This window comes from Lithobates pipiens, unplaced genomic scaffold, assembly GCF_037356315.1.
Source record: "Lithobates pipiens isolate NorthernLeopardFrog02 unplaced genomic scaffold, aLitPip1_a1.2 Scaffold_23, whole genome shotgun sequence".
NCBI lineage: Eukaryota > Metazoa > Chordata > Amphibia > Anura > Ranidae > Lithobates > Lithobates pipiens.
The window spans coordinates 58,363,218-58,391,000 of record NW_027507785.1 but is presented as its reverse complement, the minus strand read 5'-3'; the positions used below and the strand labels follow the sequence as shown (position 1 = coordinate 58,391,000).

At 42.7% G+C, this 27,783-nt stretch overlaps 1 protein-coding gene across 2 annotated transcripts in view; it reads right to left on the bottom strand.

Annotated features, from left to right (window-relative positions):
• Nucleotides 1-9,389: 9,389 nt before the first annotated feature.
• Nucleotides 9,390-27,783, bottom strand: part of LOC143927560 (solute carrier family 26 member 6-like) — an 82,834-nt gene continuing 64,440 nt past the window's right edge. For both annotated transcript variants that reach the window (XM_077451693.1, XM_077451694.1), the window contains exons 15-20: nucleotides 22,947-23,039; nucleotides 20,756-20,890; nucleotides 19,448-19,639; nucleotides 15,943-15,997; nucleotides 14,761-14,897; nucleotides 9,390-13,159 (exon numbers count right to left, since the gene is read on the bottom strand). In XM_077451693.1, the coding sequence (XP_077307819.1) occupies nucleotides 13,139-13,159; nucleotides 14,761-14,897; nucleotides 15,943-15,997; nucleotides 19,448-19,639; nucleotides 20,756-20,890; nucleotides 22,947-23,039 (633 nt within the window). In that variant the 3' untranslated portion in view covers nucleotides 9,390-13,138. The remainder of the gene's footprint in view (nucleotides 13,160-14,760; nucleotides 14,898-15,942; nucleotides 15,998-19,447; nucleotides 19,640-20,755; nucleotides 20,891-22,946; nucleotides 23,040-27,783) is intronic.

Here is a 27,783-nt window from a genome sequence, read left to right as displayed (position 1 = left end):
CGAGCGGATTGTCCGCTGAAACCAAAGTATGACGGACAGTATTACGGAAATTCCGAAATACTTAGTCCGCCAGACTGCACGCTGAAAAAGTCCCCTGAAGCCCACACACGAGCGGACTGTCCGCTGAAATGTGTTTCGACGGACTAAGTTGGCCAGACAGTCCGCCCGTGTGTACGCGGCTTTAGAAGCAACAATAAACACTTCAGTCATCACACTCACATACAGTAGGTCCAAAAGTGAAGATGAGCATGTCTGCATCAACACCAACCCTCCTCAATGGCCGCTGCAAGATCCGGGTGGAATATCACCTTAAATTGGGCAAGGTGACAACTTGGGCTCTCCAGAATCCACTATGTAGCCAGAAGACCACACATTTTGACTCATAAGTCTAGACAAGGGTTTCTCAACTAGGGTTCAGTGGAACCCTATGGTTTCTCTAAAGGATGCTAGGGGTTCCTTGAGCAATGACCAGTTTCTGCCTCTTAGATAAGTTCCCACTGACACCAATTATCTTTTAGTGTTGAAAATATTTTTATTGGTGCTTTTCAAGAAAAACAGTAAAACAGTAAACATCATGAGATAAATGTATGCAAAGAACAGTAAGGGCCGGTTCACACAGCGAGGCGATGCGAGGCGACACGGCTCGCCTCGCCTCGCTCCCGCAAGTCGCCCCCGTTCTGTACAATGGAACCGTTCTGAGAGGAGCGACTCGAGTCGCTCCGACTCAGAAAAAAGGTTCCTGTACTACTTCGGGGCGACTTCGGGGGCGACTTGCATTGACTTCTATACAGAAGTCCTCTGCAAGTCGCCGCTGAGGTCCCCGCAGGTCGCGGCGAGGCAAGTCGGAGACGCCTCGCCGTGTGAAACGGCCCTAACAGAAATACATTTACGGGAGGCCAGCCAATGACTATTGTCCACAGCTGGTCCCCGTCCAATGCCAGCGTCTCCTCCATTCTCATGGTGTCATTCATAATTGATACCCACCGTGACAATGGGGGAGTATTCTTTGTCTTCCAATAAGCGGGTATCACCAATTATCTTTTAAGCTATCTGACAGGGGGGAATTCTGCTAAATGGCCACAAGTGTAACAAAACTTTTTTTGCACTGACCATCACACTAATGTGTCATGTATTGTACTGTAGATATAGTAATATTTAACAGGGGTTCCCTGAGACCAGAAAGTTATTTTAAGAGTCCCTCTGTGTTGAAAAGGTTGAGAAAGTCTGGTCCAGAGCATCTACTATTTTCATGCATAGTTGAGCCTTGTTTCCACTTTGGATGTATGGATTTTTAGCCGCAATTCTTCCATGAAGACCATTTTTGGCTAGACTTCTCCAGACAGAAGATGGGTATACCTGGGTGCCACTGGTTTCCACCAGTTCTGTGCTGATGGCACTGCTGGATATCTTCTGATGTTGAAGGGAGGTAAGGTGTCTTTCAACTGCTACATTCCTTGGCCGACCACTACATCAATGGTCCATAACGTTGCCTGATCAATAGTGTCCTCAATACTGAGAAACACAGGCAGATACTTATCCATCATGCCATACCATCATGGAGGCGTGTAATTAGCCCCAAATTAATTCTGCAGCAGGACAACCACCCCAAACATACAACCAATGCCATTAAGAACTAGCTTCAGTGTAAAGAAGTCCTGGAAGTGATGGTTTGGCCCCCACAGAGTCCTGATCGTAATATCATCCAGTTTGTCTGGAATTACACGAAGAGACAGAAGGATTTAAGGCAGCTGACATCCGCAGAAGATCTGTGGTTAGTCCTCCCAGATGTTTGGAACAACCTACCCGCTGAGTTCATTCAAAAACTGTGCAAGTGTACCTAGAAGAATTGATGCTGGTTTAAAGGCAAAGTGTGGTCACCACAAATATTAATTTGACTTGGAATTCTCTTCTGTGCATTTACTTTTTTTTTTTTTTTTTTTTTATAATTTTGTTCACTGATAAAAATAAATTAACACTTCTGCATTCTTCATTTACAAAATTTTTTCACACCTGCCTACATTTTTTGCACAGTACTGTATATATATATATATATATATATGTGTTCATACAGTATATAAAGTACATTTTCTGTCCCTTTAAAATATCAATGCCACTGGCCGCAGCTATTTACTTAGTATTGCAGCTGCTATTTACACATCAATGCCGGTTATTTACATGTAAACACAGGGTCTGCAGGCGAGTCATCTGTACACATCAACAGGGCAGAGCTGGGTAGCATTAGGACCAGCACTTCACACTGAGATATTGGGACACAGCAAGGGACTAAAACTTCAAGGGACAAGGGAATTTAAACCTGGATAGTTGGCAAGTATAGACAGCTGTTTTGGGCCCCACAACAATGACAGGGCCCAGGGCAGCTGCCCCTTTTGCCCTGCCTTAAAGACGGCCCAGGTACAAGGGACTGCCTGATTGCATACACATTGAAACTCCTAAGGTTTGACCTCATATTATATGGTTTTGGTAAATCTGAAAGAAAAAAATCAGCAGAAAATCTGATAGTGTGTATGGGGCTTTAGACATTCATTTGTTCGAGAAAAAATGTTATTCTGCTCCTTTGAATTTTCTTCGGTTCACTGCAGTCAAAAATGAATGTCCATTTGAGTCCCACTAACAATTAGAACATCATACAAATTTTCAAGCAAAAATTTTCAAACAAAATTCTACTCCCTTATTGTCAGCATATGGCAGAATCACCCCACTTTCTGCTTCCCTGGGGGGGAATTACCACTCACATTGCAGAATTCCATTACCCAGCATGTCCTCTTGCCTAACATAGCATCAAAGAACAAATCTCATCCCTCTTCTGCAACACCTAGATCCCTGATGTCCAACCTGTGGCCCGGGGGCCACATGTGGCTCTTTGGAATTTAATGTGCACCCTCTGTAGATAGTTGCCTGTGTTTTGGTGTTACTCATACCAGTGAAGAAAAAATATTTTAGAGTGGTTTCTAGTTTTTAAATGCATTGGCTCATTTCTTTTATATTATCTGACTTTTTCTAGATTATCCAACCCTTTTTTATGTTTTTTTTTCTTCTGATATTTTTAGAATCGATCTGACTGGGGAAAATGCAAAATGTAGTACAAGTAATTAACCACTTAAGGAACAGGCATATTTTTTAAACTTAAAATCTGTTTTTTTTTACTAGAAAATTACTCCCAAACATTATTTTTTCCCCCCAAACACCCTAGAGAATAAAATGGCGGTCATTACAATACTTTATGTCACACCGTATTTGCGCAGCAGTCTTACAAGCGCAATTTTTGGTGGGGAAAAAAACGTTTTTTCTATATTGAGAAATATAATGTTACACCGAGTAAATTGATACCCAACATGTCATGCTTCAAAACTGTGCCTGCCCCCTTTTTAGACCATTGGGTAGAAGTGACGTTTGACATTGCTTCCTTCATTCAATGTTATGGAGTCGAGTGGGGGCCATCTTTCCCTCACTTGACTCCATGTCTCTCAGAGGAAAGGACCCGATCGTCTCCGCTGCTACTAATGGCTCCGATAAGCGGTGGAGACCACCGGGGAGAGGCGGGAGGGGGGCTTATCTGCTGTCATAACCCCGGTATTTGATGCCAAACAGCCAACGCATAACAACGGCAGGCGGTCTTCAAGTGGTTAAGGGAGCACAAATGTGAAAGCATTGACTTCTAAAAGGAGCTGTAGTGATCTCTAGCAGTTTCACGTAACATGTCTCCAGTCTATGACTGTCCCCAATTTACAACCATTTTTGAACAATCTTTGAACTTCTCCTATGCCAGGGTTCCTCCAGAGGTGAGCCTATTGACCTCACATGAGACAGTGCCTGGATATTTCCAAGTCCAACATCACTTGGCAGAGTCAGCAGCATGACACCAATGATCCTTTTAGCTGTAAGGGTGGTATTCTGACCATCACTGTAAGAGGGCAATTTTTCCCACTGGTCTCCAATTTAAGGAAACATTACTGTATTTCCCATGATCTCCAAATAAATAATTTCAGAAAAATTACCATAAACCTTAAAATCAATTTAAGAGTTTCTTTTGGGTAAAAAAAGGTTGAGAAAGGCTGTCCTATGGCATGCTCGCAGGGTCTGACTATTTTAGAATGTTGAACGTCGACCATTACTTATACCATGCTCATAGTCTCCTGCCATCTCCTGATGCATGTTGCAAAGTTTGACCTTTTCTTAGAGCATGCTCATAGGTTCTGACCATCTACTGTTGCATGTTTTCACCTTCTTTTATAGCTCAAAGATTGTTCAAAAATGGTTCCAACCATCTACTGTTGCATGTTGCCAAGTTTTCCCCTTCTTTTATAGCATGCTCGTAGGTTCTGACCATCTACTGTTCTGACCATCTACTGTTGCATGTTGCCATGTTTTCACCTTCTTTTCTAGCATGCTCATAGGTTCCGACCATCTACTGTTGCATGTTGCCAAGTTTTCCCCTTCTATTATAGCATGTTTGTAGGTTCTGACCATCTACTGTTGCATGTTGCCATGTTTTCACCTTCTTTTCTAGCATGCTCATAGACTCTGACCATCTCCTGTAAGATGTTGGCAATCTTTGACTATCACTTACAGCATGCCCATAGTCTATGCCAATCTCCCATTGCATGTCTACAGTGTCTAACAGTTATCTGTAGCATTACATTCACTTAATATTATGTGTAGCCCATTGGTGGTGTCATGAACTGCACCTGAGGCCCCTATATCAAGTAAATTAACCACCACTGAACGAGATCATCCTTATACTGCCATAAATGATGAAGTAACTTACCACACACCTGGCCAATTCCAGCACTCAAAGAGAAATTCTGCCAGCCCAATGTCAATAGATGGACTATTGTTAAATTTTTCCATAACGTACTGGCGCATGCAAAGCCCATTATATCATCATATTTATACTGGTCCATAATGGGCGTGTCCAACACTACCCACCTCCATAACCAATAAAAATGAATCTTTCCTCTTCCCAATAAATCATTCTGGCAATAAAAATGTCATATTGGTTTGTTTGTTTTTAACCAAAACATCCTCATTTGCCAGTTATTTAAAAGGTCCCTTGGTGGTGCCACTAATTCAGAAGTGACCTTGATGGTGCCAAGTAAAGGTGTTGCCAAAGTATTCTTCTGGCCAGTCACATGGCACAGCAGTATTTGTTGCAACTAAAGTAATGACATGAACTATGAAAGGCTGGCATTGTCTGTGGTCATTTTTTAGCATATTATATATCACCTCTGTGTATAAATTTACCCGTGTGTTGTCAACAAACATGGCGGAACACAAATGTTTAATACTTGTCCAAGCACCAAACGCACAAAGGATACTTTCTTGTGTAATTTACAATGATGCTTTTTAATATTTACTGTATATTGATAGGCCAGGTCAGAGCACCTGCGCTCTACACAATGCTTCACTTATCTGAAATGTAGCCGAATTAAACACATTCCTATTGAAATTAGGTCAATCTGTTTACATATCATTCATCAAGTAGATAGGCATCAGATAGGAAGAACAGAACCAAAGAGATGATTGAAGGGAAAGTATGTTATATTTACAGCATTGTATCTTATTTAAATATTTACAGTACCTGCTTGGACTTTTGGTGTGACTTCGGATCTTTTGATAACTTTACAAGTCTACATAAATTCATGGCATGTCCCAGAAAAGGAACGAGTTGGTTAAGAAATATAATTTAATATGAACACGGGGTCCCAGTACCATTTGGATACAGTATAGCTGCAACCCAGTTGACACCATACATTCTTCACAGCCATCTGATTAATAACTGGTCCAAAACACTCAGTAGGCTGGCGTAAGGGAACAACACCGACATGAATGACAATTCGCAACACAGCATAGTATTACAAAAGTGAGGTCACTAATAACAGTACAAACAACAATGGTACCGCCTTTTTACTGCCTAACTAATCACTAGCTAATGGGCACCTGATTGCTTCAGTTAGAAGAAAGGTGATGACTGCACTCCAAAAATGGAGTATAAAAATATTTATTTTATTCCATGGAATCCAAAACGTGAATTAAGTCATAACACAACGATACAGACAGAAGACATCAATGGTTGATGTGTTTCACAAATTAACTTTGCTTAGCCCCTGTACACACGGTCGGAGATTTCGACAACCAAATCCGTCGGATCTTGTCCGAAACTGTTGCATACACACGGTCGGACTAAGTTGTCGAAAAATCCGATCATTCAGAACGTGATGACGTAATTTCGTTACGATGGGACTACGTTCAGGCTAGTAGCCAATAGCTTTGATGTAGGAATTTGATCTGAGCATGCGTGACACTTGGTCCGATCAAAATTCTCTACACATGATCGGAGTATGTCCGATCGAACCAGTTGGTCGGGAAATATTTCCAACATGTTGGAAAATTGGGTCCGACGGAATCAGTCCGATGCATACCACACACAGTCGGATTATCCGACGACACGGTCCGATAGGACACATTCCGACTGATTCTCCGACCGTGTGTACAAGGGCTTAGTCATAACCAGACTGGACTAAGCGACGTGAATTCATGAAACGCGTCAACTCTTGGTGTCATCTGCCTGTATCGTTGTGTTATGACCCAATTCATGGAATAAAAGATATATTTTTATCCTCCGATTCTGGACTATGGTCATCACCTTTCTTCTATTTGTACTATCCAGACCATGGACTGGACCAGCACCAGGTCATTAGAGGGAGAATTACTATCACCTGTTGCTCTTTCTTCTCACTGCAAACTTGATCGCTTCAGTTACCTCAGCTAGCTTCCAATCAAGATGTGATGCAAAAGACAAGAAGCAGAGCCCTGTGCCTTTAAGCCCTTGTACACACGGTCGGAGAATCTGTCGGAATGAGTCGGACCGTGTCGTCAGATAATCCGACTGTGTGTGGTATGCATCGGACTGATTCCGTCCGAATCTCCATCCGACCCAATTTTCCAACATGTTGGAAATATTTCCCGACCAACTGGGCCGGACGGACCTAATCCGATCATGTGTAGAGCATTTTCATCGGACCAAGTGCCACGCATGCTCAGATCAAATTCCTACATCAAAGCTATTGCCTACTAGCCTGAATGTAGTCCCATCGTAACGAAATTACGTCATCACGTTCCTGAATGATCAGATTTTTCACCAACTTGGCCTGACCGTGTGTATGCAACAGTTTTGGACAAGATCCGACAGACAAAATCCGACGGGCAAAATCCGACAGATTTGGTTGTGGAAATCTCCGACCGTGTGTACAGGGGCTAAGAAGAACCTCACCCGATACTTCAAAGAGAAAGATGGAAGCTGCATCTTTCTGTATCGAGTTAAGCTGTCCAACTGAGAGACATCCACTGACCCCCGGAATATAGCCGTAAGCAGCGATTTGAATGTTGTAGAAGAAAACGGGGTATGAGTTCAGTCTTCAAATGCTTCTTCCAAAGTTCTTGCCAAGTTGGTAGGCCCTTCTATAGGGCTTATCCTGAATTCAAGTTGAGGCCTTTATACAAAAGCTCTACTAGACTCAGATGCTCAAGTGATTGTGCGGACTCAAAACTTTTACAAGCTACAACTAAAGCATATGTCTTTGTGAAAGTCTGAAGACTTAGATTTCCAGAGCATTGGAGTAGAGAAGTTCCCCTGCGATGGGTACCTTCTGATAAAAACTATTCGATTCCTAAACTAAACTGCCCAAGCCCTGGTACCAGAGAGTGACAACCCCCTGCCCACTACCTGACACACCATGATGAAGAGTAGATCTGCTGGAACCCTGTTGTCCCCTGCAATGGTATCTAACTGTAGCGGTACCCCTGTAGGGGCTGCTGGTAATTGTGGTCTGTCCCACACCATGCACAGCCAGGTGCATGAATTTCCAGACACATGTCAAGAATCAGTCCTTGTACTTTGTTTTTTATTGAGGGGATATAACTTGGATAGGGATAGGGTATATATGGGATGCCCACTTGATTGAAGATAGAAAAATGCAGGGAATAACTATATACACTACCCTGCCTCTTCACCTCCAGCACATACACTTGCTTGCAGACTATCACTCCCAAGACCAGCTAGTACTGGTTTTGAAGCCTGACACTGGCTCAGTTAGGCCCAAAGCAAATGCCCTTTGCAGGCAGGGACTACAGGCCCCTATGGTGTAGCAAAATATGGTAGTCCTACTGCTAGCTGTCCCACATGTGGCTACTAATCCCAGTACCACCTCTTCAGGCCCTGCCAGCCCTCCTGGCTGCAGCTGCCCGGTTCCACTGTCTGTGCCACCACAGTCCTCCTGACTGGCTCTGCACCCATCCCAGACTGCATGCTACCAGTCCTTGCTTGGCAGTGTTTTCCCGCTGTCCTCTTTTTCCCCAGTGGCTCCTGGCCCAGGCCCAAGGTCACCCCCCAGACTGGGGAGCTCCCTCAAAGGCCACGACAGCCTAACACTTTATCTCCAGCTTCCACCCAAACTCCTCATCCCCCAGCTGGGCTGACTGAGTATTTGAGGAGGCCTGCCCCCTGCCAATCCAAGTTGGGGATTGGTCAGGGCCCTCAGAATATGCCAGGCAGCTCCACCTTACCTCTAGAGATAGAGGGGAGGTCTCAGTGATGCTACCTGTGAGTCATCCAGCTCTCCTCGGATTTCTGCCAACCCAGGACAAAACAGAGGCACAAATGTAGCTACACTTACAAAAAAAAAAAAAAAACTACCTACATTTCTAATCACTAGAGGGTGCTGCATAACATTTAGTTAAATCTGTGTGACAACTTTTTATTCATTGGAGAACCAAAGAGTTTTTGGTGGGGGGAAGAGTCTGACACAGGCCAGGCTGTACTACTGGGAGGGAGGCTACAGCCATCACTGTAAAGGCCCCAAGGTGAAAAGATTGAAATGTAGTTATACTCCACTGGCCAGTGGGTCAGGGTAGAGATTAATCGTAAATAAGCCATTTCCCTGCCGGGTCAAATGTCTTTGTACTATTCATTATTTGTACTGCTGACATCTGTACTATTTCTGTTTAACCAGCTTTCTTTCCAAAGCTTTTCCTGTTAATAAAGTCAATTTGTATGATGCAGCATGTTGTCGAGCCCTCCCAACTTGTAGAACAGGGCAAGACGTTGAATTATTTAACTAATCGTATTCTTATTTGGCAAAAAATACTTCTTATTTCATCAGTAACAAGTAAATAACGGTTTTGTGGCTTGCAGTACGAAGAACTTTTCAAAAATGTTGCAATCTGTAAAATTTAGTTTTCAGCCGGCTAATTTTGTACTCAAGGTATCGGAGACTCGCACAAACTTTCAACTCAATTTCATGCAGATCAAGAATCAGTGGCATCATAGTAGCAGAAGCATTTTTTTTTTAATGAGTAAACTGTAGTCTGAGTTTGAGAATATGTTATCCTTTATTAAATTGGCTGGATAATCCCCATTTGTAAAAAGACATACATTTTTTGCAACGCTGGTACACACACACATTGCAACGTGTCTGGTGCACAGATGAACCCTTCTGTTGGCAATTCAGAGAGGCCACAAAAAATTATTACATAGCTGCACTTAGGTGTATTTTTACTTTTTATTAGCTGCAATGGTCAATACAGACAGTTGTTCCCCAACTCCTTCTCCACAATTCTCAGGCTTGACATGGAGTGAAACAACAAATGGTTGTGCTTAAATTGCTACGTATGAACAAGTCTGAATTTTTAACTACCTACACCCTCGAAACACATGTGGATGTACCTGTCTCCCGACCCCCTCCCTCGACCACATTTTGATTTTTTTTTTTTTAAGTGCTTTCTTATTTTTTTGGTGCTGTAGGGCAGCACAGCCTCCTTTCTCCCACCTAGGCGACAATGACGTAGAGCATGCGTTTAGTTAAAGGGTAGCTCCACTTTTGTGAAATAAAATGGCTCATAAAAAATAAAAAAATAATATATATATATATATATATATATATATATATATATATATATATATATATATATATATATATATATATATATATATATATATATATACACACACACACACACACACACATATATATATATACATACACACACACACAATATAATATATATACACACACACACACACACACACACATATACATACGATTGTGACACATTTTAAAATGCAATACAATATGGCTACCTGGGGGCATTCTGTACACAGATAATATGCAGAACGCCCCCCAGATATGCAATTTCCTGCTTGTGTGATTGGCTAACAGAATTTACCAGAAGTCTGCACTGAGACACAAGTCCGATTTTTTGGTGAAATCACGTCTAGAGGGATGCAGACTCTGCCACTTTTCTCATTAGAACCCTGCCAGTGTAGCAGCTGATAATTATAAAGATACTGCCATTAAATTTCTTCAGAATAACAAAAGGTAGGTATCTGCAACAAAGTTTGTTAAAACCCTTGCAATGTACATTGATCACCCAGAGGTGAATGTTTTTTTTTTTCTCAACAAAAGTGGAGTTACACTTTAAATCTGTATGACAGTTTTTTATTCATTGAGAATTAACTTTTTAGTGGGGGGAGAGTGTAACACGGGCCAGGGACCTACAGCATACGTGCCCATGTGCAGGGTTTCTTGCACAAACTGGTGAGGACAGTGCAGTGAAGGAGCTCTGGAGTGACACCCCTGCCCACTACCCGAGACACCATGATGAAGAGTACATCTACTGGAACCTTCTTGTCACCTGCAATGGTATGTAACATTTAGTTAAGCCTGTATGACAATTTTTTATTCATTGGAGAACCAAAGAGTTTTTGGTGGGGGGAGAGTAACACATGCCAGGGACCTTCGGCATATCTGTGCATGTGTGGGTTTTCTTGGACAAGTGGTTAAGGACAGTACAGCGAAGGAACTCCGGGGATCTCTTTTCCTGTGTATGTGTGAATACAGCTCCTTGAGGTTGGGGTGGGGGGGGTTGTGTCAGACCTTGCTTTGTGCACTGGTCCAAATCACTTGGTTGAGGGGGGATTATGGTGTGGGGGTTGTTTTTCAGGGGTTGGGCTTGGCCCCTTAATTCCGGTGAAGGGAACTCTTAAGACATTTTGGACAATTTCATGCTCCCAACTTTGTGGGAACAGTTTGGGGATGGCCCCTTCCTGTTCCAACATGACTGCGCACCAGTACACAAAGCAAGGTCCATAAAGACATGGATGAGCGAGTTTGAGGTGGAGGAACTTGACCTCAATCTGATAGAACACCTTTGGGATGAAATATAGTGGAGACGGCGAGCCAGGCCTTCTCACCCACACCAGTGCCTGACCTCACAAATGCTCTTCTAGAAGAATGATCAAACATTCCCATAGACACACTCCTAAAACTTGTGGACATCCTTCCCTGAAGAGTTGAAGCTGTTATAGCTGCAAAGGGTGGGCCAACTCAATATTCAACTCTACGGGCTAAGACTCGGATGCCGTTAAATTCATGTGCGTGTAAAGGCAGGTGTCCCAATACTTTTGACAATATAGTGTATGTCCCCACTGGGAAAATCTGCAATCACATCCTGCCCCTATAACCCCCTCTCAAGGGAACAGAAGTTGGGAAAGCACCCCTGCAGGGACACAGAGACCTGAACAAAGTCTTCAGCAAAAATGAAAAATAATAGCTGGTCGTGAGCTACATACGGTAAAATACAAATCTCAAAAGAGAAATACAAAGGCAAATATTGCAGGCTCCTTCTGAAAATGCTATGGCAGTCTATGGAACCCTGGCAGTGTCTGGCTTCCATATTTAAAGCAGAACTAAACTCTCTCAAATCAACATTAATAATTACTAAGATACATTTTCTTGTTTAAAAAAAAAAAAAAATTTTTTTTTTTTTTTTACATTTCTTCAGTTGCTTCCCGGTTTCTGGCCTAGGCCAAAATGATGTCACAATGCCATGAGGCGTCATTGACTTTTTCTTTCCCTTTTATCTGGAGGAGGGGAGGAGGGGCTTTCTGAGCTAAGGCAACGCCTACATGCCCGAGCTAAGGTCAGATTCCGGGAAGTAAATGCAACAAGAATCATCTGCCCTTTTCTCAAGATGGCCACGACCAGAAATGCTAGGAGGGTGATTTTCAAAGTGAGTTCTGAACAAAATAAAGCATTGAGACATATATGGATGGAGGAGTTTGCTTTGAATATATAAAATTAAAGTGGGTTGCCGCTAAAAAAAAAAAAAAAAAAAAATTAAAAGTCAGCAGCTACAAATACTGCAGCTGCTGACTTTTAATAAATCGGACACTTACCTGTCCCAGGGTCCAGCGATGCGGGGGAACGAAGCCCCCCCCTCGCTCCCCGCTCCGCTCGCGGCACCGTCATTCGTACTGTGGGCACCCGGCTGTGGCTTCACAGCCGGGCACCCACTGCGCATGCGTGAGCGGCGCAGTGCACCGTGATACGCCGTACAGTCACCTGGGACACGTGACAGGTCCCAGATGACTATGCGGCGCGAGGGGAAGTGATGTCACCAGCCCAGGCAAGGAAGAAGGCAGACTACAAGGGTCCCCATAGCAACAGGTATTTAGAGGTGAGTAAAACATTTTTTTTTTCCAAATTATTTCTTTTTTTTTAAAGAATTTTAAACAATTTTTTATTTTTTGGTGGCAACACCACTTTAAATAGCATTTTCAGTTTGTGGTGCTCAGATACAGTTTAGTGCAGCTTTAAATAAACCATCCAATCTAAAGCTGGCCATACACCATACAATTTTCTTATTCAATTTCCTTTAGGATTTACCTTCAACTATGTAGTGCAAGGGCCTGCCTGATTGCATACAAATTGAAAGTGTTTAGGTTTGACCTCATATTATATGGTTTTGGTAAATCTAAAGGAAAGTTGTACAAGAAAATTTTATCCTGTATGGCCAACCTAAGTCAAAGAAACAAATTATTTGAAATCTTGGCGGCAGGAGATCACTGTAAAAAAGGACTTCCCTGAAAGGGTCAGAGTTCTTCTTCCAAAATCATAATCAGGTCCTGAAGTTATTCTGTACAAATTATAAAGAATACTTTTGGTAAAGAAGCAAAATCTTCCACAAGGTGGCAGTAGAAGCAGCACAATGTTCTCAGGTCCATAAGACATTCTTCTAGACTTCTCTAGTGCTGCCCTTCTTCTTTGAAGCGCTCTTCTTTTCATATTCTTGTGGAAAAGATCTGCAGGAAAGACAAAAAGCTGTAAACATTGTTTTTTTGTAATAGAAGTATTGGAGCTGGACATTTCAAGCCACAGGAAGCATCCTGATTTTCTCAAATCTCACCAGATTATATAAAACAAATATCTTTTTGTAGTATCTGACTTTATATTTTGAATTACTTAAAAGTAATAATAATGATATTTAATCATATTAAAATGGTCACCTCCATCTATAACTGATATTTCGGTGCTTTAGCTGAACCACCTGATGATTTGTTCTCTCTCTCGGGTCCCCATTGATGAGATCTCTGCGCCGAGTTCTTGGTTCTACATAACTGCCGTGTGCATTATGAGGGTTCCCACTATCCCAGAATGGACTTTCCAACATTGCACATCTAATATGCCCACTTTGAGGGGTTCCCATCATCCCTGCATTGAGTTCCCAGTCTGTACACCTGCTGGGCTCATTATGACGGGCACCCACCATCTCTGTGTTAATTGTCCAAGTCTGTACACCTGATGTGCCCAAATGGAGGGGACCCCACCATCACTGCATTCAGTTCCTGTGTCTGCATACCTGCTGTGCCCATTATGAGGGGTTCCCATCATTTCTGGGTGGAGTTCCCAGGTCTGTCGTCCTGCTGTGCCCACTATGAGGGGTTCTCACCATCTCTGTGATGGTTTCCTGGGTCTCTACGCCTGCTGTGCCCATTATGAGGTGTTCTCACTATCCCTGCATGGAGCTCCTGGGTCTGCACACCTGCTGTGCCCATTATGAGTGGTTCCCACCATCCCTGTGTAGAGTTCACAGGTCTTCCGTTCTGCTGTGCCTATTATGAGGGGTTCCCACCATCTCTGTGCTTGGTTCCTGGGTCTGTACACCTGCTGTTCCCATTATGAGGGGTTCCCACATGTCTGTGCTGGATTGCTCGGTCTGTACACCCGTTGTGCCCATTACAAGGAGGTTCCAACCATCCCTGTGTGGAGTTCCCAGGTCTGTCATCCTGCTGTGCCCACTATGAGGGGTTTCCACCATTTCTGTGCTGGTTTCCCGGGTCTCTACGCCTGCTGTGCCCATTATGAGGGGTTCCCACTATCCCTGTGTAGAGTTCCCAGGTCTGCCAATCTGCTGTGCCTATTATGAGGGGTTCCCACCAACTCTGTGCTCGGTTCCTGGGTCTGGAATGTGAGGGGCTGAGGGGGGAGCTGCATACTGAAGGTATTTGTAAAAAACCTTCAGCCTTCAGCATCAATGGTCGTCTTGATTGCAATTATCAGGTATGCAACTGAAACAATGAATGTGGATGGTACTGAAAAAGAAAACCATTTTCCTTTAAAGCTCTAGGAATAAGTAAATATTGTCTAAATCCATCCAAGATGTGTATTCTTTCTGAACCTTGGTGAGCTTTGTTTGTTTATTCCAGATCTGTGCAGTAATCCAGTGTGAGACTTCCTGTAATAAAGACCACTCACTGCTGCTCTCCCTCTTGTGCAGAGTGACTGGTCTAGTCTCCGCCCCCCTCCTCTAACTTCTGGCGGCAGCCTGTAGTGGGTGGGGACTGCTGGGTCCCTCCCACAGCTCTGCTCTCTGCACAGGTTATGAATTATTGTTTCAACTCACATGCTTGTCTTTTGCTTCTCGCGGTCCGGATGTCTGTGTGATGTAAGCGACGGCATCATGGACAGAGGGGAACAACTGAGACTTGGTGATCGTCTTGCTGAAAAAGCTTCCCACCTCTAGCTGTTCCAGAACGTTCTCTGTCACAATCACAAATATCATCAGGTTACATGCTTGTTGTCCAAAAGAGCAGAAAAGAGCTAAAAGAACTTCTGCAAACTGTCATCCCAAAAGAAAAAGAAATGTGTGGATTTATTCTAGTTTCACATGGTGTGCATGCATTTTCATGAGCGCCCATCGAAGTCTAGACATGTGCAATTTGTTTAGTTCTGAATTTGTTTTTTTAACAAATTTTGACAAATTTTTTCTGAATTTTTCAATTTCCGAAATTTCGGAATTTCCAAAATTGGAAAATTCAAAACCTCTGAAATTTGGAAGTTCGGAAATTCAAAGATAAGAATAAAAATCTGAAAAATTCAAAAGAATGAAAATCCGAAAACTCGAAAATCTGAACTAACTAACTAATAACTATTAAATTATAGGTATTGGAATCTCCTTTCTAATTTGGCTGTTAGTGAACGTAACAAGTACGAATTTATCCGAAGTTACGAATACTGTATCTAAAAGAATGGAAAGCAACAATCTAATAATAATAAAACCTTTTTATTATTAATTATTAATTTGTTCCATTCCATGTGTATAGATGTGGCATTCATTATTTCGGATAATTCATCACTTCAGATAAATTTGTATTTGTTCCATTCACAAACAGCCAAATTTGAAATGAAATTCCAATACCTATAATTTAATAGTTAGTTATTATTAGTTAGTTATTATTTCGAATTTTACCGATTTTTCTTTTTTTTTTTTCAGATTTTCAAATTTTCGCATTTTCGAATTCCAAAAATTCTGAAACTCAGAATTTGAAAATCCGAAATTTCGCAATTCGAAAATCTGAATTTTCGGATTTCCAAAAAAACAAAACAAATGAAATTAAAATGTAAATTTTTTTTGTTAGTGCATGTGTCTATTTAAGTCTACAGGGTCAAAAAAATTTGCATTGTTGCACCAAAAAAGAACCTGTACTTTTTCCAAGATGCATGCAAGAGAAGCGCACAGGCGCGAACGGGCCCCATAGAATTTTTTAATTATATAGTTTCTCTTTTTGACCTGCTTTTAACTTACCATGACACCCAGCGAGGTAAACATTCACATCGATTTCATGGAAATCACGAAATAGCTAAAATAAAATAGATGGACAGTGACATTAAACCAATATTCCAAGCACTTGTTAGGTTTTCTTGCCTTGAGAGTATCTCATCCTTCATAAATATGAAGTGAAATACATGCAAGCTGACATTTAAAACTTATATCAACATACAGAGTAATGTGAGCACCTTCGCAAAACGTATCTATCCTCAAAAAACCCCAACCTAGCCCACAGCTTTTCCACTAAACCATAACCCTAGGGACCAATGTATCTTCAAATGTTCACAGCTGAAGCTCTGAGCCTGTCTAAAGTTATGCTGTGAATTTTGAGGATGAATTTCTCCAGAGTGCCTGTAGCTACAGAGGGTTTGTTATAAAGCTCATGTACTGCTTGTTAAGAATATGTACAGTAAATGCTTGAATACCCATAACAATCTTTCTCAGCCATGTTTTGGTTCCTCTAGAGGTTGCTAGGGGTTCCTTAAGAAACTAGCAATTTCTGCATCTCAAATATGTAACCATCGGCACGACTATTTTTTTTTTTTTATCTGTAAGGGGTGCGACAGTCTCCCCACTGTAAAAGGACATTCTTCTTAATGACCACAAATGTAAGTGACGTACATTTTTTTTTCCACTGCGTACCAGTGTGATGGGTCCTTTCTTCCACTAAACAGCATTCTAAAGGCCCGTACACACGGTCGGACTTTTTGACAACAAACATGCAAATTAGCTGTTTTGGAGCAACATCCGACTGTTTGTACGCTCCATCGGACAAACTTTTTCTGTTTTCATCGGACTTTTGTTGGCTGTGCGAATGGACAAACTTTCTGGCAACAAAAGTCCGATGGAGCAAAGTCCGACCGTGTGTACGCAAAAGCATCGGACTTTTGTACAAGGTACAAACACGCATGCTCAGAACCAATGCAAAAGATCAGACTACAATACAGAAGTTGACCAAAGGTGGTGCTGGAGTCATTGAACGTCCTCTTTTGAAGTGGCGTCAGTACGTTGTGACATCACTACGTTCGTGTTTGTTGTCAAAAAGTCTGACCGTGTGTATGCAATACAAACTTGTGGACCACGCCCTTTGTACAAAAGTCCATGGAAAAGTTTGTACAAAGTCCGACCGTGTGTATGAGGCTTAAGAGGAACCCTTCTCCACTGACCACCAATGTAAAGGAGCGCTTCACTGACCATCAATGTAAGGAGGTACTTTTGCAGGTGACCCTCAACGTAATGGGCCATTTACCTACTGATCACCAATGTGAGGGAATACTACAACTTTTACTATCTTTTTTTCTTGCAAATATTGTTATTACTATTAATAATTTTGCCTTATAGAACAGCCTCTAGGTGTCGAAATACACCAAGTACGTGACATTCATTATACATTTATTCCTATGTCTCAACTGACTGTTCCACTAATGCAGGGGTCTCCGAAGTTTCTAAATAAAAGGGCCAGTTAACAGTCCTTCAGGCTTTAGAGGGGCCAGCCTGTGGCCAGTAGGATTAGAAATCTCCCTGGCATCAGTGGAAGTAAACAGTGCCTTCTCACTGGTGTCAGTGGGAGAAATGGCACCCCATTATTGGTATCGGTGAGAGGAATGGTGCCCCATGATTGGTATAGGTGGAAGGAATAGTGCCCCATTATTGGTATCAGCGGGAAGAATGGTGGATGATTATTTGTATCAATGGGAGGAATGGTGGCGGATCATTGGTATCAGTAGGAGGAATGGAGGCCGATCATTGGTATCAGTGGGAGGAATGGAGGCCGATCATTGGTATCAGTGGGAGGAATGGTGGCCGATCATTGGTATCAGTGGGAGGAATGGAGGCCGATCATTGGTATCAGTGGGAGGAATGGAGGCCGATCATTGGTATCAGTGGGAGGAATGGAGGCCGATCATTGGTATCAGTGGGAGGAATGGAGGCCGATCATTGGTATCAGTGGGAGGAATGGAGGCCGATCAATGGTATCAGTGGGAGGAATGGAGGCCGATCATTGGTATCAGTGGGAGGAATGGAGGCCGATCATTGGTATCAGTGGGAGGAATGGAGGCCGATCATTGGTATCAGTGGGAGGAATGGAGGCCGATCATTGGTATCAGTGGGAGGAATGGTGGTAATTCATTGGTATCAGTGGGAGGAATGGTGGCAATTCATTGGTATCAGTGGGAGGAATGGTGGCAATTCATTGGTATCAGTGGGAGGAATGGTGGCAATTCATTGGTATCAGTGGGAGGAATGGTGGCAATTCGTTGGTATCAGTGGGAGGAATGGTGGCAATTCGTTGGTATCAGTGGGAGGAATGGTGGCAATTCGTTGGTATCAGTGGGAGGAATGGTGGCAATTCGTTGGTATCAGTGGGAGGAATGGTGGCAATTCGTTGGTATCAGTGGGAGGAATGGTGGCAATTCGTTGGTATCAGTGGGAGGAATGGTGGCCAATCATTGGTATCAGTGGGAGGAATGGTGGCCGATCATTGGTATCAGTGGGAGGAATGGAGGCCGATCATTGGTATCAGTGGGAGGAATGGTGGCCGATCATTGGTATCAGTGGGAGGAATGGTGGCCGATCATTGGTATCAGTGGGAGGAATGGTGGCCGATCATTGGTATCAGTGGGAGGAATGGTGGCAGATCATTGGTATCAGTGGGAGGAATGGTGGCAGATCATTGGTATCAGTGGGAGGAATGGTGGCAATTCATTGGCATCAGTGGGAGGAATGGTGGCAATTCATTGGTATCAGTGGGAGGAATGGTGGCAATTCATTGGTATCAGTGGGAGGAATGGTGGCAATTCATTGGTATCAGTGGGAGGAATGGTGGCAATTCATTGGTATCAGTGGGAGGAATGGTGGCAATTCGTTGGTATCAGTGGAAGGAATGGTGGCCAATCATTGGTATCAGTGGGAGGAATGGTGGCCAATTGTTGGCATCAGTGGGAGGAATAGTATTCCATCATTGATATCAGTGGGAGGAATAGTACCCCATCACTGGTGTCTGTGGGAGGATTGGTGCCCCATCACTGGTGTCTGTGGGAAGAATAGTGCACCATCATTGTAATCAGGGGGAGGAATAGTGCTTCAAGGGCCAGATAAAGGCAAGCAAAAGGCCACATCCAGCCCACGGGCTGCAGTTTGGAGACCACTACACAATAGTATAATATGAAATAATAAGGAAGTATTCCTGGCAGAACTGAAGGTTATTTAAAATATTCCTTTGGGTCAAAAAGATGAGAAAGGTTGGTCCATAATCTACCATAGATTCACTTTCACAGAAATTCTTAAATTAAAACATAAAGCCAATTACTATTAATTGTCAATCCTACGTCTTAAATAAACGTAATAATACAAAATACAACATAAAAGAAAGTCACTGATAAAATCATGCACCAAAATCTCTGCCATATACAAGCGGTTGTGTTCTGGATTTGGATCTACGGCACACTGGAGCACAATTACGGCACGTTTCCCCACTTACGTTTTTCAGCATCTTAATGCTGACGGTGTCTACAAAACTAACGGTGCTCAGATCCAGAATGAGGGAGTGGATGGGGGATTTTTTGTGTTCCAGGCAGTTTACGGTGCTCTCTTCTAAGATTCCATAGTCTTGTCGGAAGTCTGGATCTATGGTTCCTGAACTGCGAACAGCAATCGAATCCAGTTCATTCACCTAGAAAATATGAAAGTTACGCGGTCAATCCACTAACCTGCATAAGACATCTTTTTTTATTGGGACATTCAGTTCACCAAAAAGATCACTGTTATGAAATTTTTTTTTTTTTTCATTTGCATACGATAGTGGTTGTAAACCTCAGACATGAAATATGAACAATGCATATCCCTCTATAGTGTGTACTTGTCTCTATTCAGAGCAAGTGTAATTTCTGTCTGCCGTTTCACTATTCTGCTATCAGCATGAGTCACTTCTGACAAGTTTTCCTGACACCAAGAGAGAGAAAAAAAAAAAAAGAAAGGTGACAGGGAAGGTGACGGGGAGGGACCTCCAACACGCAGCCTGTGATTGAAAGTCTTAGCCCTGTTAATGTGTGAAGGGGGGTGTGTCCTTTCCCTCCAATCAGCTCTTACAGTTCCCCTCACTGGGTGGAACGTCAGCTCCCTGCCCCCTGCTTTCTGAAAGCCCAGACAAGCTGTATAAATTCCCACTTTGAAGATTCAGATAAACAGATACAACTTAAAGATGAAGTAAACCCTGATGGGTTTACTTCCTCTTTGATTCCCTGCAAAGGTAAAGCATAATGGACTACTATGCATTGCATAGTAGTCCATTATGTGTCGCTTACCTGACACAGGAGCCAGCGATGTCACCGATGTCCCCTGTAGTTCTGAGTATCCATCTTCTTGGTGGGTCTCGCTGCTCCGGCGCTGTGATTTGCCAGAGCAGCGATGACGTCACTCCTGCGCATGCGCACGGGAGCCGACACTCGCGGCATATCGCCGCAATCTGCGGCTTACCCAGTGTGCCTGCGTGCCGCTGTCTACGGCGCATGCGCTGTAGACTGCGGTGGCTGTCTTCAGGTAAATATCTCCTAAACCGTATAGGTTTAGGAGATATTTCTTGGACCTACAGGTAAGCCTTAAATCTAGGCTTACCTGTAGGTCAAAGTGGTTTGTAAGGGTTTACAACCAATTTAAGTAGGAGGATTTCTTTTGTTTCTGTGTATCACCTAAGGCCTGGGTTTACAACCACTAAGAAAAGAAAACTAAAGCAGCCACCATATTTAATGATTGTTAAGCTGCAATATATTAAATTCTTGGACCAGCTTACTTTGTCCTGCACCATCTCTCCTTTCCTTCGTTTCAATTCCTTCTTGGCCTGTGTTTCAGCCTTTTTCTTTAGCTGAGCTTCCTTTTTATTGGCTTTTTTCTTCAATTCAATAAGTTTATCCACTTCAATTCCACTCTGCAAATAAAGATCTAGTTATAACGAAGCAGAGAGAAATACATCACACCAAAAAATAACAAATTCAGAGAACGTCAGATCAATCCTTTGGGGGTGTGCACTCTGGATAGAGATGGAAAACTCGCCATCGATGGTACCCTACTGGAGTTTGAACTTTTGGCATGATAAAAATAATCCAATTGTTTTGAACTGGTTGGATAGGTTTGCACCATGAGATCAGAGCACCATAAATGGAGAAAGAGAGAAGCACAGAGACCCAGTGACGATTGCGGAGTCTAAACTAAAGGGTTAGTTCACTTTTACCAAAAAACTGCTCATGCGGGTAAGTGGTGCATGTAGATAAAAAAAATAACGGTGCGGTTTTGACCAATGTTGAATAATGCTCTTGCTATGTCTGTAGGCCCTTTACATATCTCCTGAAGCCTGGCCAAAAAACTCCCAGAGATGGCATCTTGCTGACCTGCCTTGTTGCAAAGATGTTGCCAAGATGCTTCCAGCCTATTTAAACTTCCTCGCAGACAAGCTCTCTCCCCCCGTCACAGTAGCTCTAGGCTCAGCAATGCTGTGATATGGGAGATAGTATACCACACATAGGCGGGGGTTTGAGAGCTCGCTCCAGCGATGGTGGGGAGCAATAACAGCTTGAAATTCCTCATCATCCAAGCAACAAGGCAGGATGGGATGACGCCATATCTGGGAGCTTTTCAGTCATGCTTCAGAGGTACGCAAATGTCCTACACCTATAGCAAGTCCATTATCCAACTTTGGTCAAAACTGCACAATTTGTTTTTATCTACAGGTGCCCCTTACCACCATAGGAAGTTTTTAGGTGAAGGTGAACTAATCCTTTAAAGAGGAAATAAACTCTCCCACTCTGATGCTTCTTTTCAGTCCATTATAATAAGTAATTATCAGACTATAGCCGCTGTAATTCAGCCCAAATCGCATATTACTTACTGTTTAAAGAAACTTTAAAAAACGTTTTTCCAGGGGTTAGGCAGCGCCATCTTAAGTATTGTTTTCTGAGTCCACAGTGGAGTGTATTTCCGCCCTTACATTGAGCACTTCCTGTACTGTTAACCAAGCCTCCTTCTCAATCCAACATTTCTATGGCAACCCTGCTTCCCTGTTCATAGCCGACTTGTGTTTTATTTCATAGTATTTACTTGTGCCGATTGTCTAATGTTTGCCTTTGTCAGCCTTATCTGTCTCATCTGCTTCAACTGATAAGACTGCAGTAATGGCCAGGTTTATACTGCATGTGATGTCACATGGTCACATGGTGTGTAGGAGGAAGCTCTGAATGATTCTGCAGCCTCCTGGGATATCAGTGGTGTGCCATAGGAAGTCCTGATAACAGATAGACGAGCACATAGAGAATGTGCCGTAAATCAGGGGAGATCTGGGCATGCTCAGTGACGTCATTCTAAAGAACAAAAAGGATTACAACAATACTAAGCAAGTAAGGAGATATGTACAAGCAGTGTTCATTCAGGTTTTTTTTTTATGCTGATTTACATGGGACGAAGTTGTGGGGGGAGAGTTTACAACCACTTTAAGGTATGGAATAAAAATGGAAAAAAGTTTTTAAAAAAATTACCATGATAAAGGGAGAGAGAGGAACTAGAGAAGGAAAAAATGTAGGTAGATAAAATTTCAGCATTAAAAAAAGGGGAAGTACAGAGAAAGCTCTCTTGGCTGTACTTCTCCTGTGGATCACAGGAGTGCAGTTCGTTCTGCACTCCTGTGACCAGGTTTCAGCTGAGAGTGGGCTGAAGCCCGCTGCCGGCTGATATCACAGAGCCGGTCCAGGCTCAGGCAAGATTGTGACCACCACATGCCTGAGCTGGCCGCTGCGGCTCCCGCCCCATCCACAGTCCAACACTCCAGTGAGCGAGGGGGGGAGCAGAGAGCGGTGACTGAACCGAGTGATCGGCAGTGTCTGATCGATCGGTAGTCAGTGTTAGAGCCGGCTGTGGACCGATGTTGCATCCACCCAGGTAAGTAAGATTCTGCAAAAAAAAAAAAAAACTCCATACTTCTCTTTTAAACATACCATCTTTTTAACGGCATTTGCATATAAATCCGCATTAGCGAAGTAAATTGTGGAGGAAGATCTGAAGATCTTAATACCCTCGATTTCCTGGACCTGGAAGGTATTAATGAGAGTGTTGTAAAATGTATTTTATAATATAAATATATATACACACACACACACACACACACCAATAATATATATACACATACATATACATACACACACACACACACACACACACACACACACTAGACATGTGCAGAACAAAAACATTTGTTTAATTTCAGATAGACTCATTAAAGAAGAACTCCAGGCTCCCCCCAAAAAATTGAAAGTCAACAGATACAAATCCTGTTGCTGCTGACTTTTAATATAAGGACACTTACCTGTCCATGGATCCAGCGATGTCCTCACCCGAGTCAGTTGGGAGGGGATGCAAACAAGCATAATTTCCCTTGTGGGTGAAGTTCTGCTTTATGTTAAACATTTTGTTTATTTATATTTGCTATGTTAGAATGATTCGTTTTCGGAATTCATTTAGTTTTTTTATTTGTTTTTTCTGTTTTCGATATAAAATATAATACATATACATTATATATATATATATATATATATATATATATATATATATATATATATATATATATATATATATATATATATATATATATATATATATATATATATATATATATATATATATACATACATACATACATACATACATACATACACACACACACACACATACACACACAATATATATAAATTATATACATACATACACACACACAAACACACACACATATACATATACATATACATATATATATATATACATACATATATATGTATAAAATTTGTATCCATATTCAAATCAAATTTAAATGGAACTGCCAGTGTTCATGGGCAAATCAAGCTATTTTTTTTTCCCTGCAACCTGTGATTGCAGGAAAGAAAATCATTCCGTCTATGGCCGGCTTAGGAATGCTTTCAAAAATATATAATATTGCTTGTTTATTTTTCTCAATTTAAAAAATGCAGATTGAGCGAACAGAAGAAAAATCTTAAACCAAAATCAATAGTTGAATACGCTTTAGCTTCAAAACAGCATCAGTTCTTTTTGAGGGAAATGAGCAATAGGTTTACATTTCAAATTTGTTTTCAAATTAGTCTTTGAATTCAATTAAATTTGAAATTCGAACCAAATTTCGTTATAATTTATTTCAAATTCATTTAAATTTGTTCCTATTGTGAATATCGAAAAACGCGTGTGAATTTTGATTCGGAAAGAAACAAACCGCAACAGGTCTAATAACATAACACAATTACATATATACAGTATATCCCATCAGTAAGAAATTTTGTGATGTAAATTTCAAATGTGAACATAATAATTTTTGCATAGATTTATGAATATATTTCATGTGCATGACACCTTCTAGTGGCTGTCCATGTCCATTAGTGCTATACACTAATGCAGGGGTCTCGAATTAAAATTTACGGAGGTCAACATGGCAAAAGGACCGAATCTCATTAGTGTGTTAAGGAATCCAATGTACATAATGATAATCAGAAAATGTCTATTTGCTTATGTGTATACATGTTCCTTACTTATTATGTAGTATACAGATTGACTTTATGTTCGGAGCCAAGATGGCGTCTACCCCCCACATCCCCCGCGTTAGAAGAATTCATTTGAGATAACAGAACCAGTTTCAACCAAACTTCAAGCATCAAGTTTCTTCATTTCTCTTGTATTGTAACCAATGAGATGTACCAATTAGACTGACATAGTAATGACGTATCTTTCTGTATAAAATATAAACACCGCCCACCAATAAATCAGTATTTAGAAGTAGCCGAGCTGAACATGTCTCAGAGAGTGTTTACTTCTAATGTGCATGCACATTTATACCTTTTAATTAGGAATAGCAGCAGATAACCAAGAACTAATTTATAGTTCTTATCCATTTCAACTGGCGCCCGTGTGTGGGGGCTTTCAGGCCACAATCGAAGGGAGACCACATTCCAGGACTGAAAGGCTGGCCAGATCAGAGAAGGGGGTTAAGCGCGCAGCCCTAACAGTACGGTAAGCATATTTATCCTTACCATTTGTACGACCTCTCTGATTTGGCTGGTTGATTTGGTCTTGTTGGCTCCTTTCGATTGTTCAAAGAGGCAGGTAACTTATTTCTCGCCTGAAGCCGTTTTAACGAACCTGCTAATGGTTTTCTGCTGACTATTATCTGTTCAGTGTCTGTCATTCTGAAGAGCTGCAAATTTAGCAGACTGAAAGTGCAGCTGCAGGCGTGTGTCCATCCTCACCTCTAGATTGTATCTCTGGTGGTGGGGTGGAATTCTGCAGGCATTTATAGACGGGGTTACTCGAGGTTGGCTGTGTAGGACCTCTGAGGGTTAATCTCAAACTGTGAATTAGGGCAGTTTGAAAGAAGACTTGCGGATGTGGCAGTCTTGCGAAACGTCTATGAATGTTCTGCTCGGGAAAGCTGTCCTGAGGGTTTAGCTCAAACTGTGAATGAGGGCAGTTTGAAAGAAGGCTAGCTGGAATTTGGCAGTCTTGTGACTCAGGTGAGCTTTTCCCGAGAGCTATCTTTGCAGTTCAAAGAGTGTCAGGTGTCATGTCCTGTGTGTGTATTTGTCCATTACTGTTTGATATACACGAAGAGGGTGACAGTGAGAGAAAGTGGCTACCTGAAGGATCAGTTGGGCCATAAGCCACTGCTCCACACCACCTCTGACGTGCTAGTTTTGACCCTGGAACAGTCAGGAGTGTGCGAGGAGACAGATCTCTCGCAGGGATGCGAGCCCCCACCCTAGGAATTCTTTGATAAGACAGCAGTCAGAGGAGTATTAACCACTTTGTTGCCTGTATTCTCCTCTTAAGCCATCCACTGAAAAAGAGAGAGAGAGAGAGAGAGAGAGAGAGAGAGAGAGAGAGAGAAGGAGAGAGAGAAGGGAATGCTAGAATGTGATATTAGAAGAAGAGAGAAGATGTTGCAAGAAGCAGAGGAATGGCATGTGCTGATAAGAAGAAAAAGTAGAGTCTGTGTGATAACGGCTTATTGGATGTGGCAGAAGCATGGTACAGGACGGCAAGGTCATTGCACAAAGAAGGTTGGATAGAAGAGGAAATCAAGAAAGATGCAAATTGTACTATGTATGTGAATCACAGAGTTAATAATCATGTGGCTGTACCGCCCCCATATACAAAAAATGGAACGAAGGAGGAGAGGGACAACTAACGCCCACTCCCTTCTCACCACCCCAACCCGAGCATAACCCACTGTGACCACTCCCAGGCGGCCATCTTGGTACACCCAAGCCCTCGCTTCAAGCACAGCCCAGTGCACTTACTGCTGGCGGCCATCTTGGTACACCCAATAGGCCCAGCCGTGGCATATAACCAGTTCTTCCCATTTAAACCAGGATGGTTCCTACCACACACCTGTCTTCCCTAATATGGAAGCACTACCTTCACAGGCCGGATATGTTAATGATGAAGAAGCGTGCGAGTGGGAAGGCCAACAACAGGCAGCAAGGCCACCTGCTGTCTTAACCCCTAATCCGGCTCCGGATTCACAGTTCCGAGAGGATCTCAAACATATGCTGACAACCATGAGAAACAGTGCCCATTCTCAGCCCCCCCACCTCAACACCAGTCTCGGTTACCAGAAGGGGCACTGGTGATGTATGTCGCTTTTACCCCATCACAAGCAGCAACCTTAGTGACAAGTCTGCCTGACCCAGAGAAACAGCCAATGCTCTTCTACCGCAGGATAGTGCAGATACAAGAAGCTTACTCAGCTGCCTGGAGAGACTTGATCAGCCTATGCCAAATTAAAGCAGGACATGTCTTTTGGCCAGTTATGCAGGCGGCCCTACTATGATGCCTGCCTGGCAAGTGCCAGTTCTTATACCTCAGGCTTGGAGTTCTGTGCACAACTCCGCGACTGGGCAAAGGAGAAATTGGCAGATCAGACCACCACAATCCAAGATATTGCCCAAGATAAAGGGGAGTCTGTGGAGAAGTATCATGCTAGACTCATACAGGCCTTTGAACATCTGGGCTTCTCCCTCTATGAAAAGACACACACACACGTGTTATCATCTGCTTTTGTCTCAGGACTCAGAGAGGATATCAGAAAAAGCCTGATGGTGGCCCGCCCTGAATATCGCTCAATGAAAATGTCCAATTTACTGTTGGTGGCCAGAGGGATAGAAAACCAAAAAGGAAAAAAAACCAACGCCCCTCATGGTAACACAAGACGAAGATCCTGCCTACACTTGTCCACCACCACTGCCCAATACCAGGGAAAAGATCATCTGTTACAACTGTGGGAAGCGGGGTCACATCAGAAGAGTACGCAGAGCCCCAAGACATCTGAGACAAGACAGGGATCCCCGCGAAGTGCAACGTGGACATGAATCTCCACCACCACGCCCCAACTCATGCTAGGAAATGAGAAAACCCGTGTCACCCCTTATGACAGTGTCCTCAAATGAGACTGGGGGACCCCTAGCAAAGGTCACGTTACCTATACAAGGAAAACCTACCACTTTTCTCATTGACATGAGTGCAGCCAGGAGTGTGTTGAGGGCTGAGGACCTGCCTGATAATTCTTTCCTTTCCACTATTGATGTTTCCTGCGTGGGAGTGGATGGGGTGCCCCGCTCCAGTCCACTCACTGAGCCTCTCCAAGTGGGGACATTTCCTGATTTGCTTACCTGATTTGTGGTGTCCTCTACATGTCCCTTGAATCTACAAGGAGCTGATGTGCTGTCCAGACTACAGGCGTCAATCATTTTCACACCTATGGGGGGGGGGGTGAAG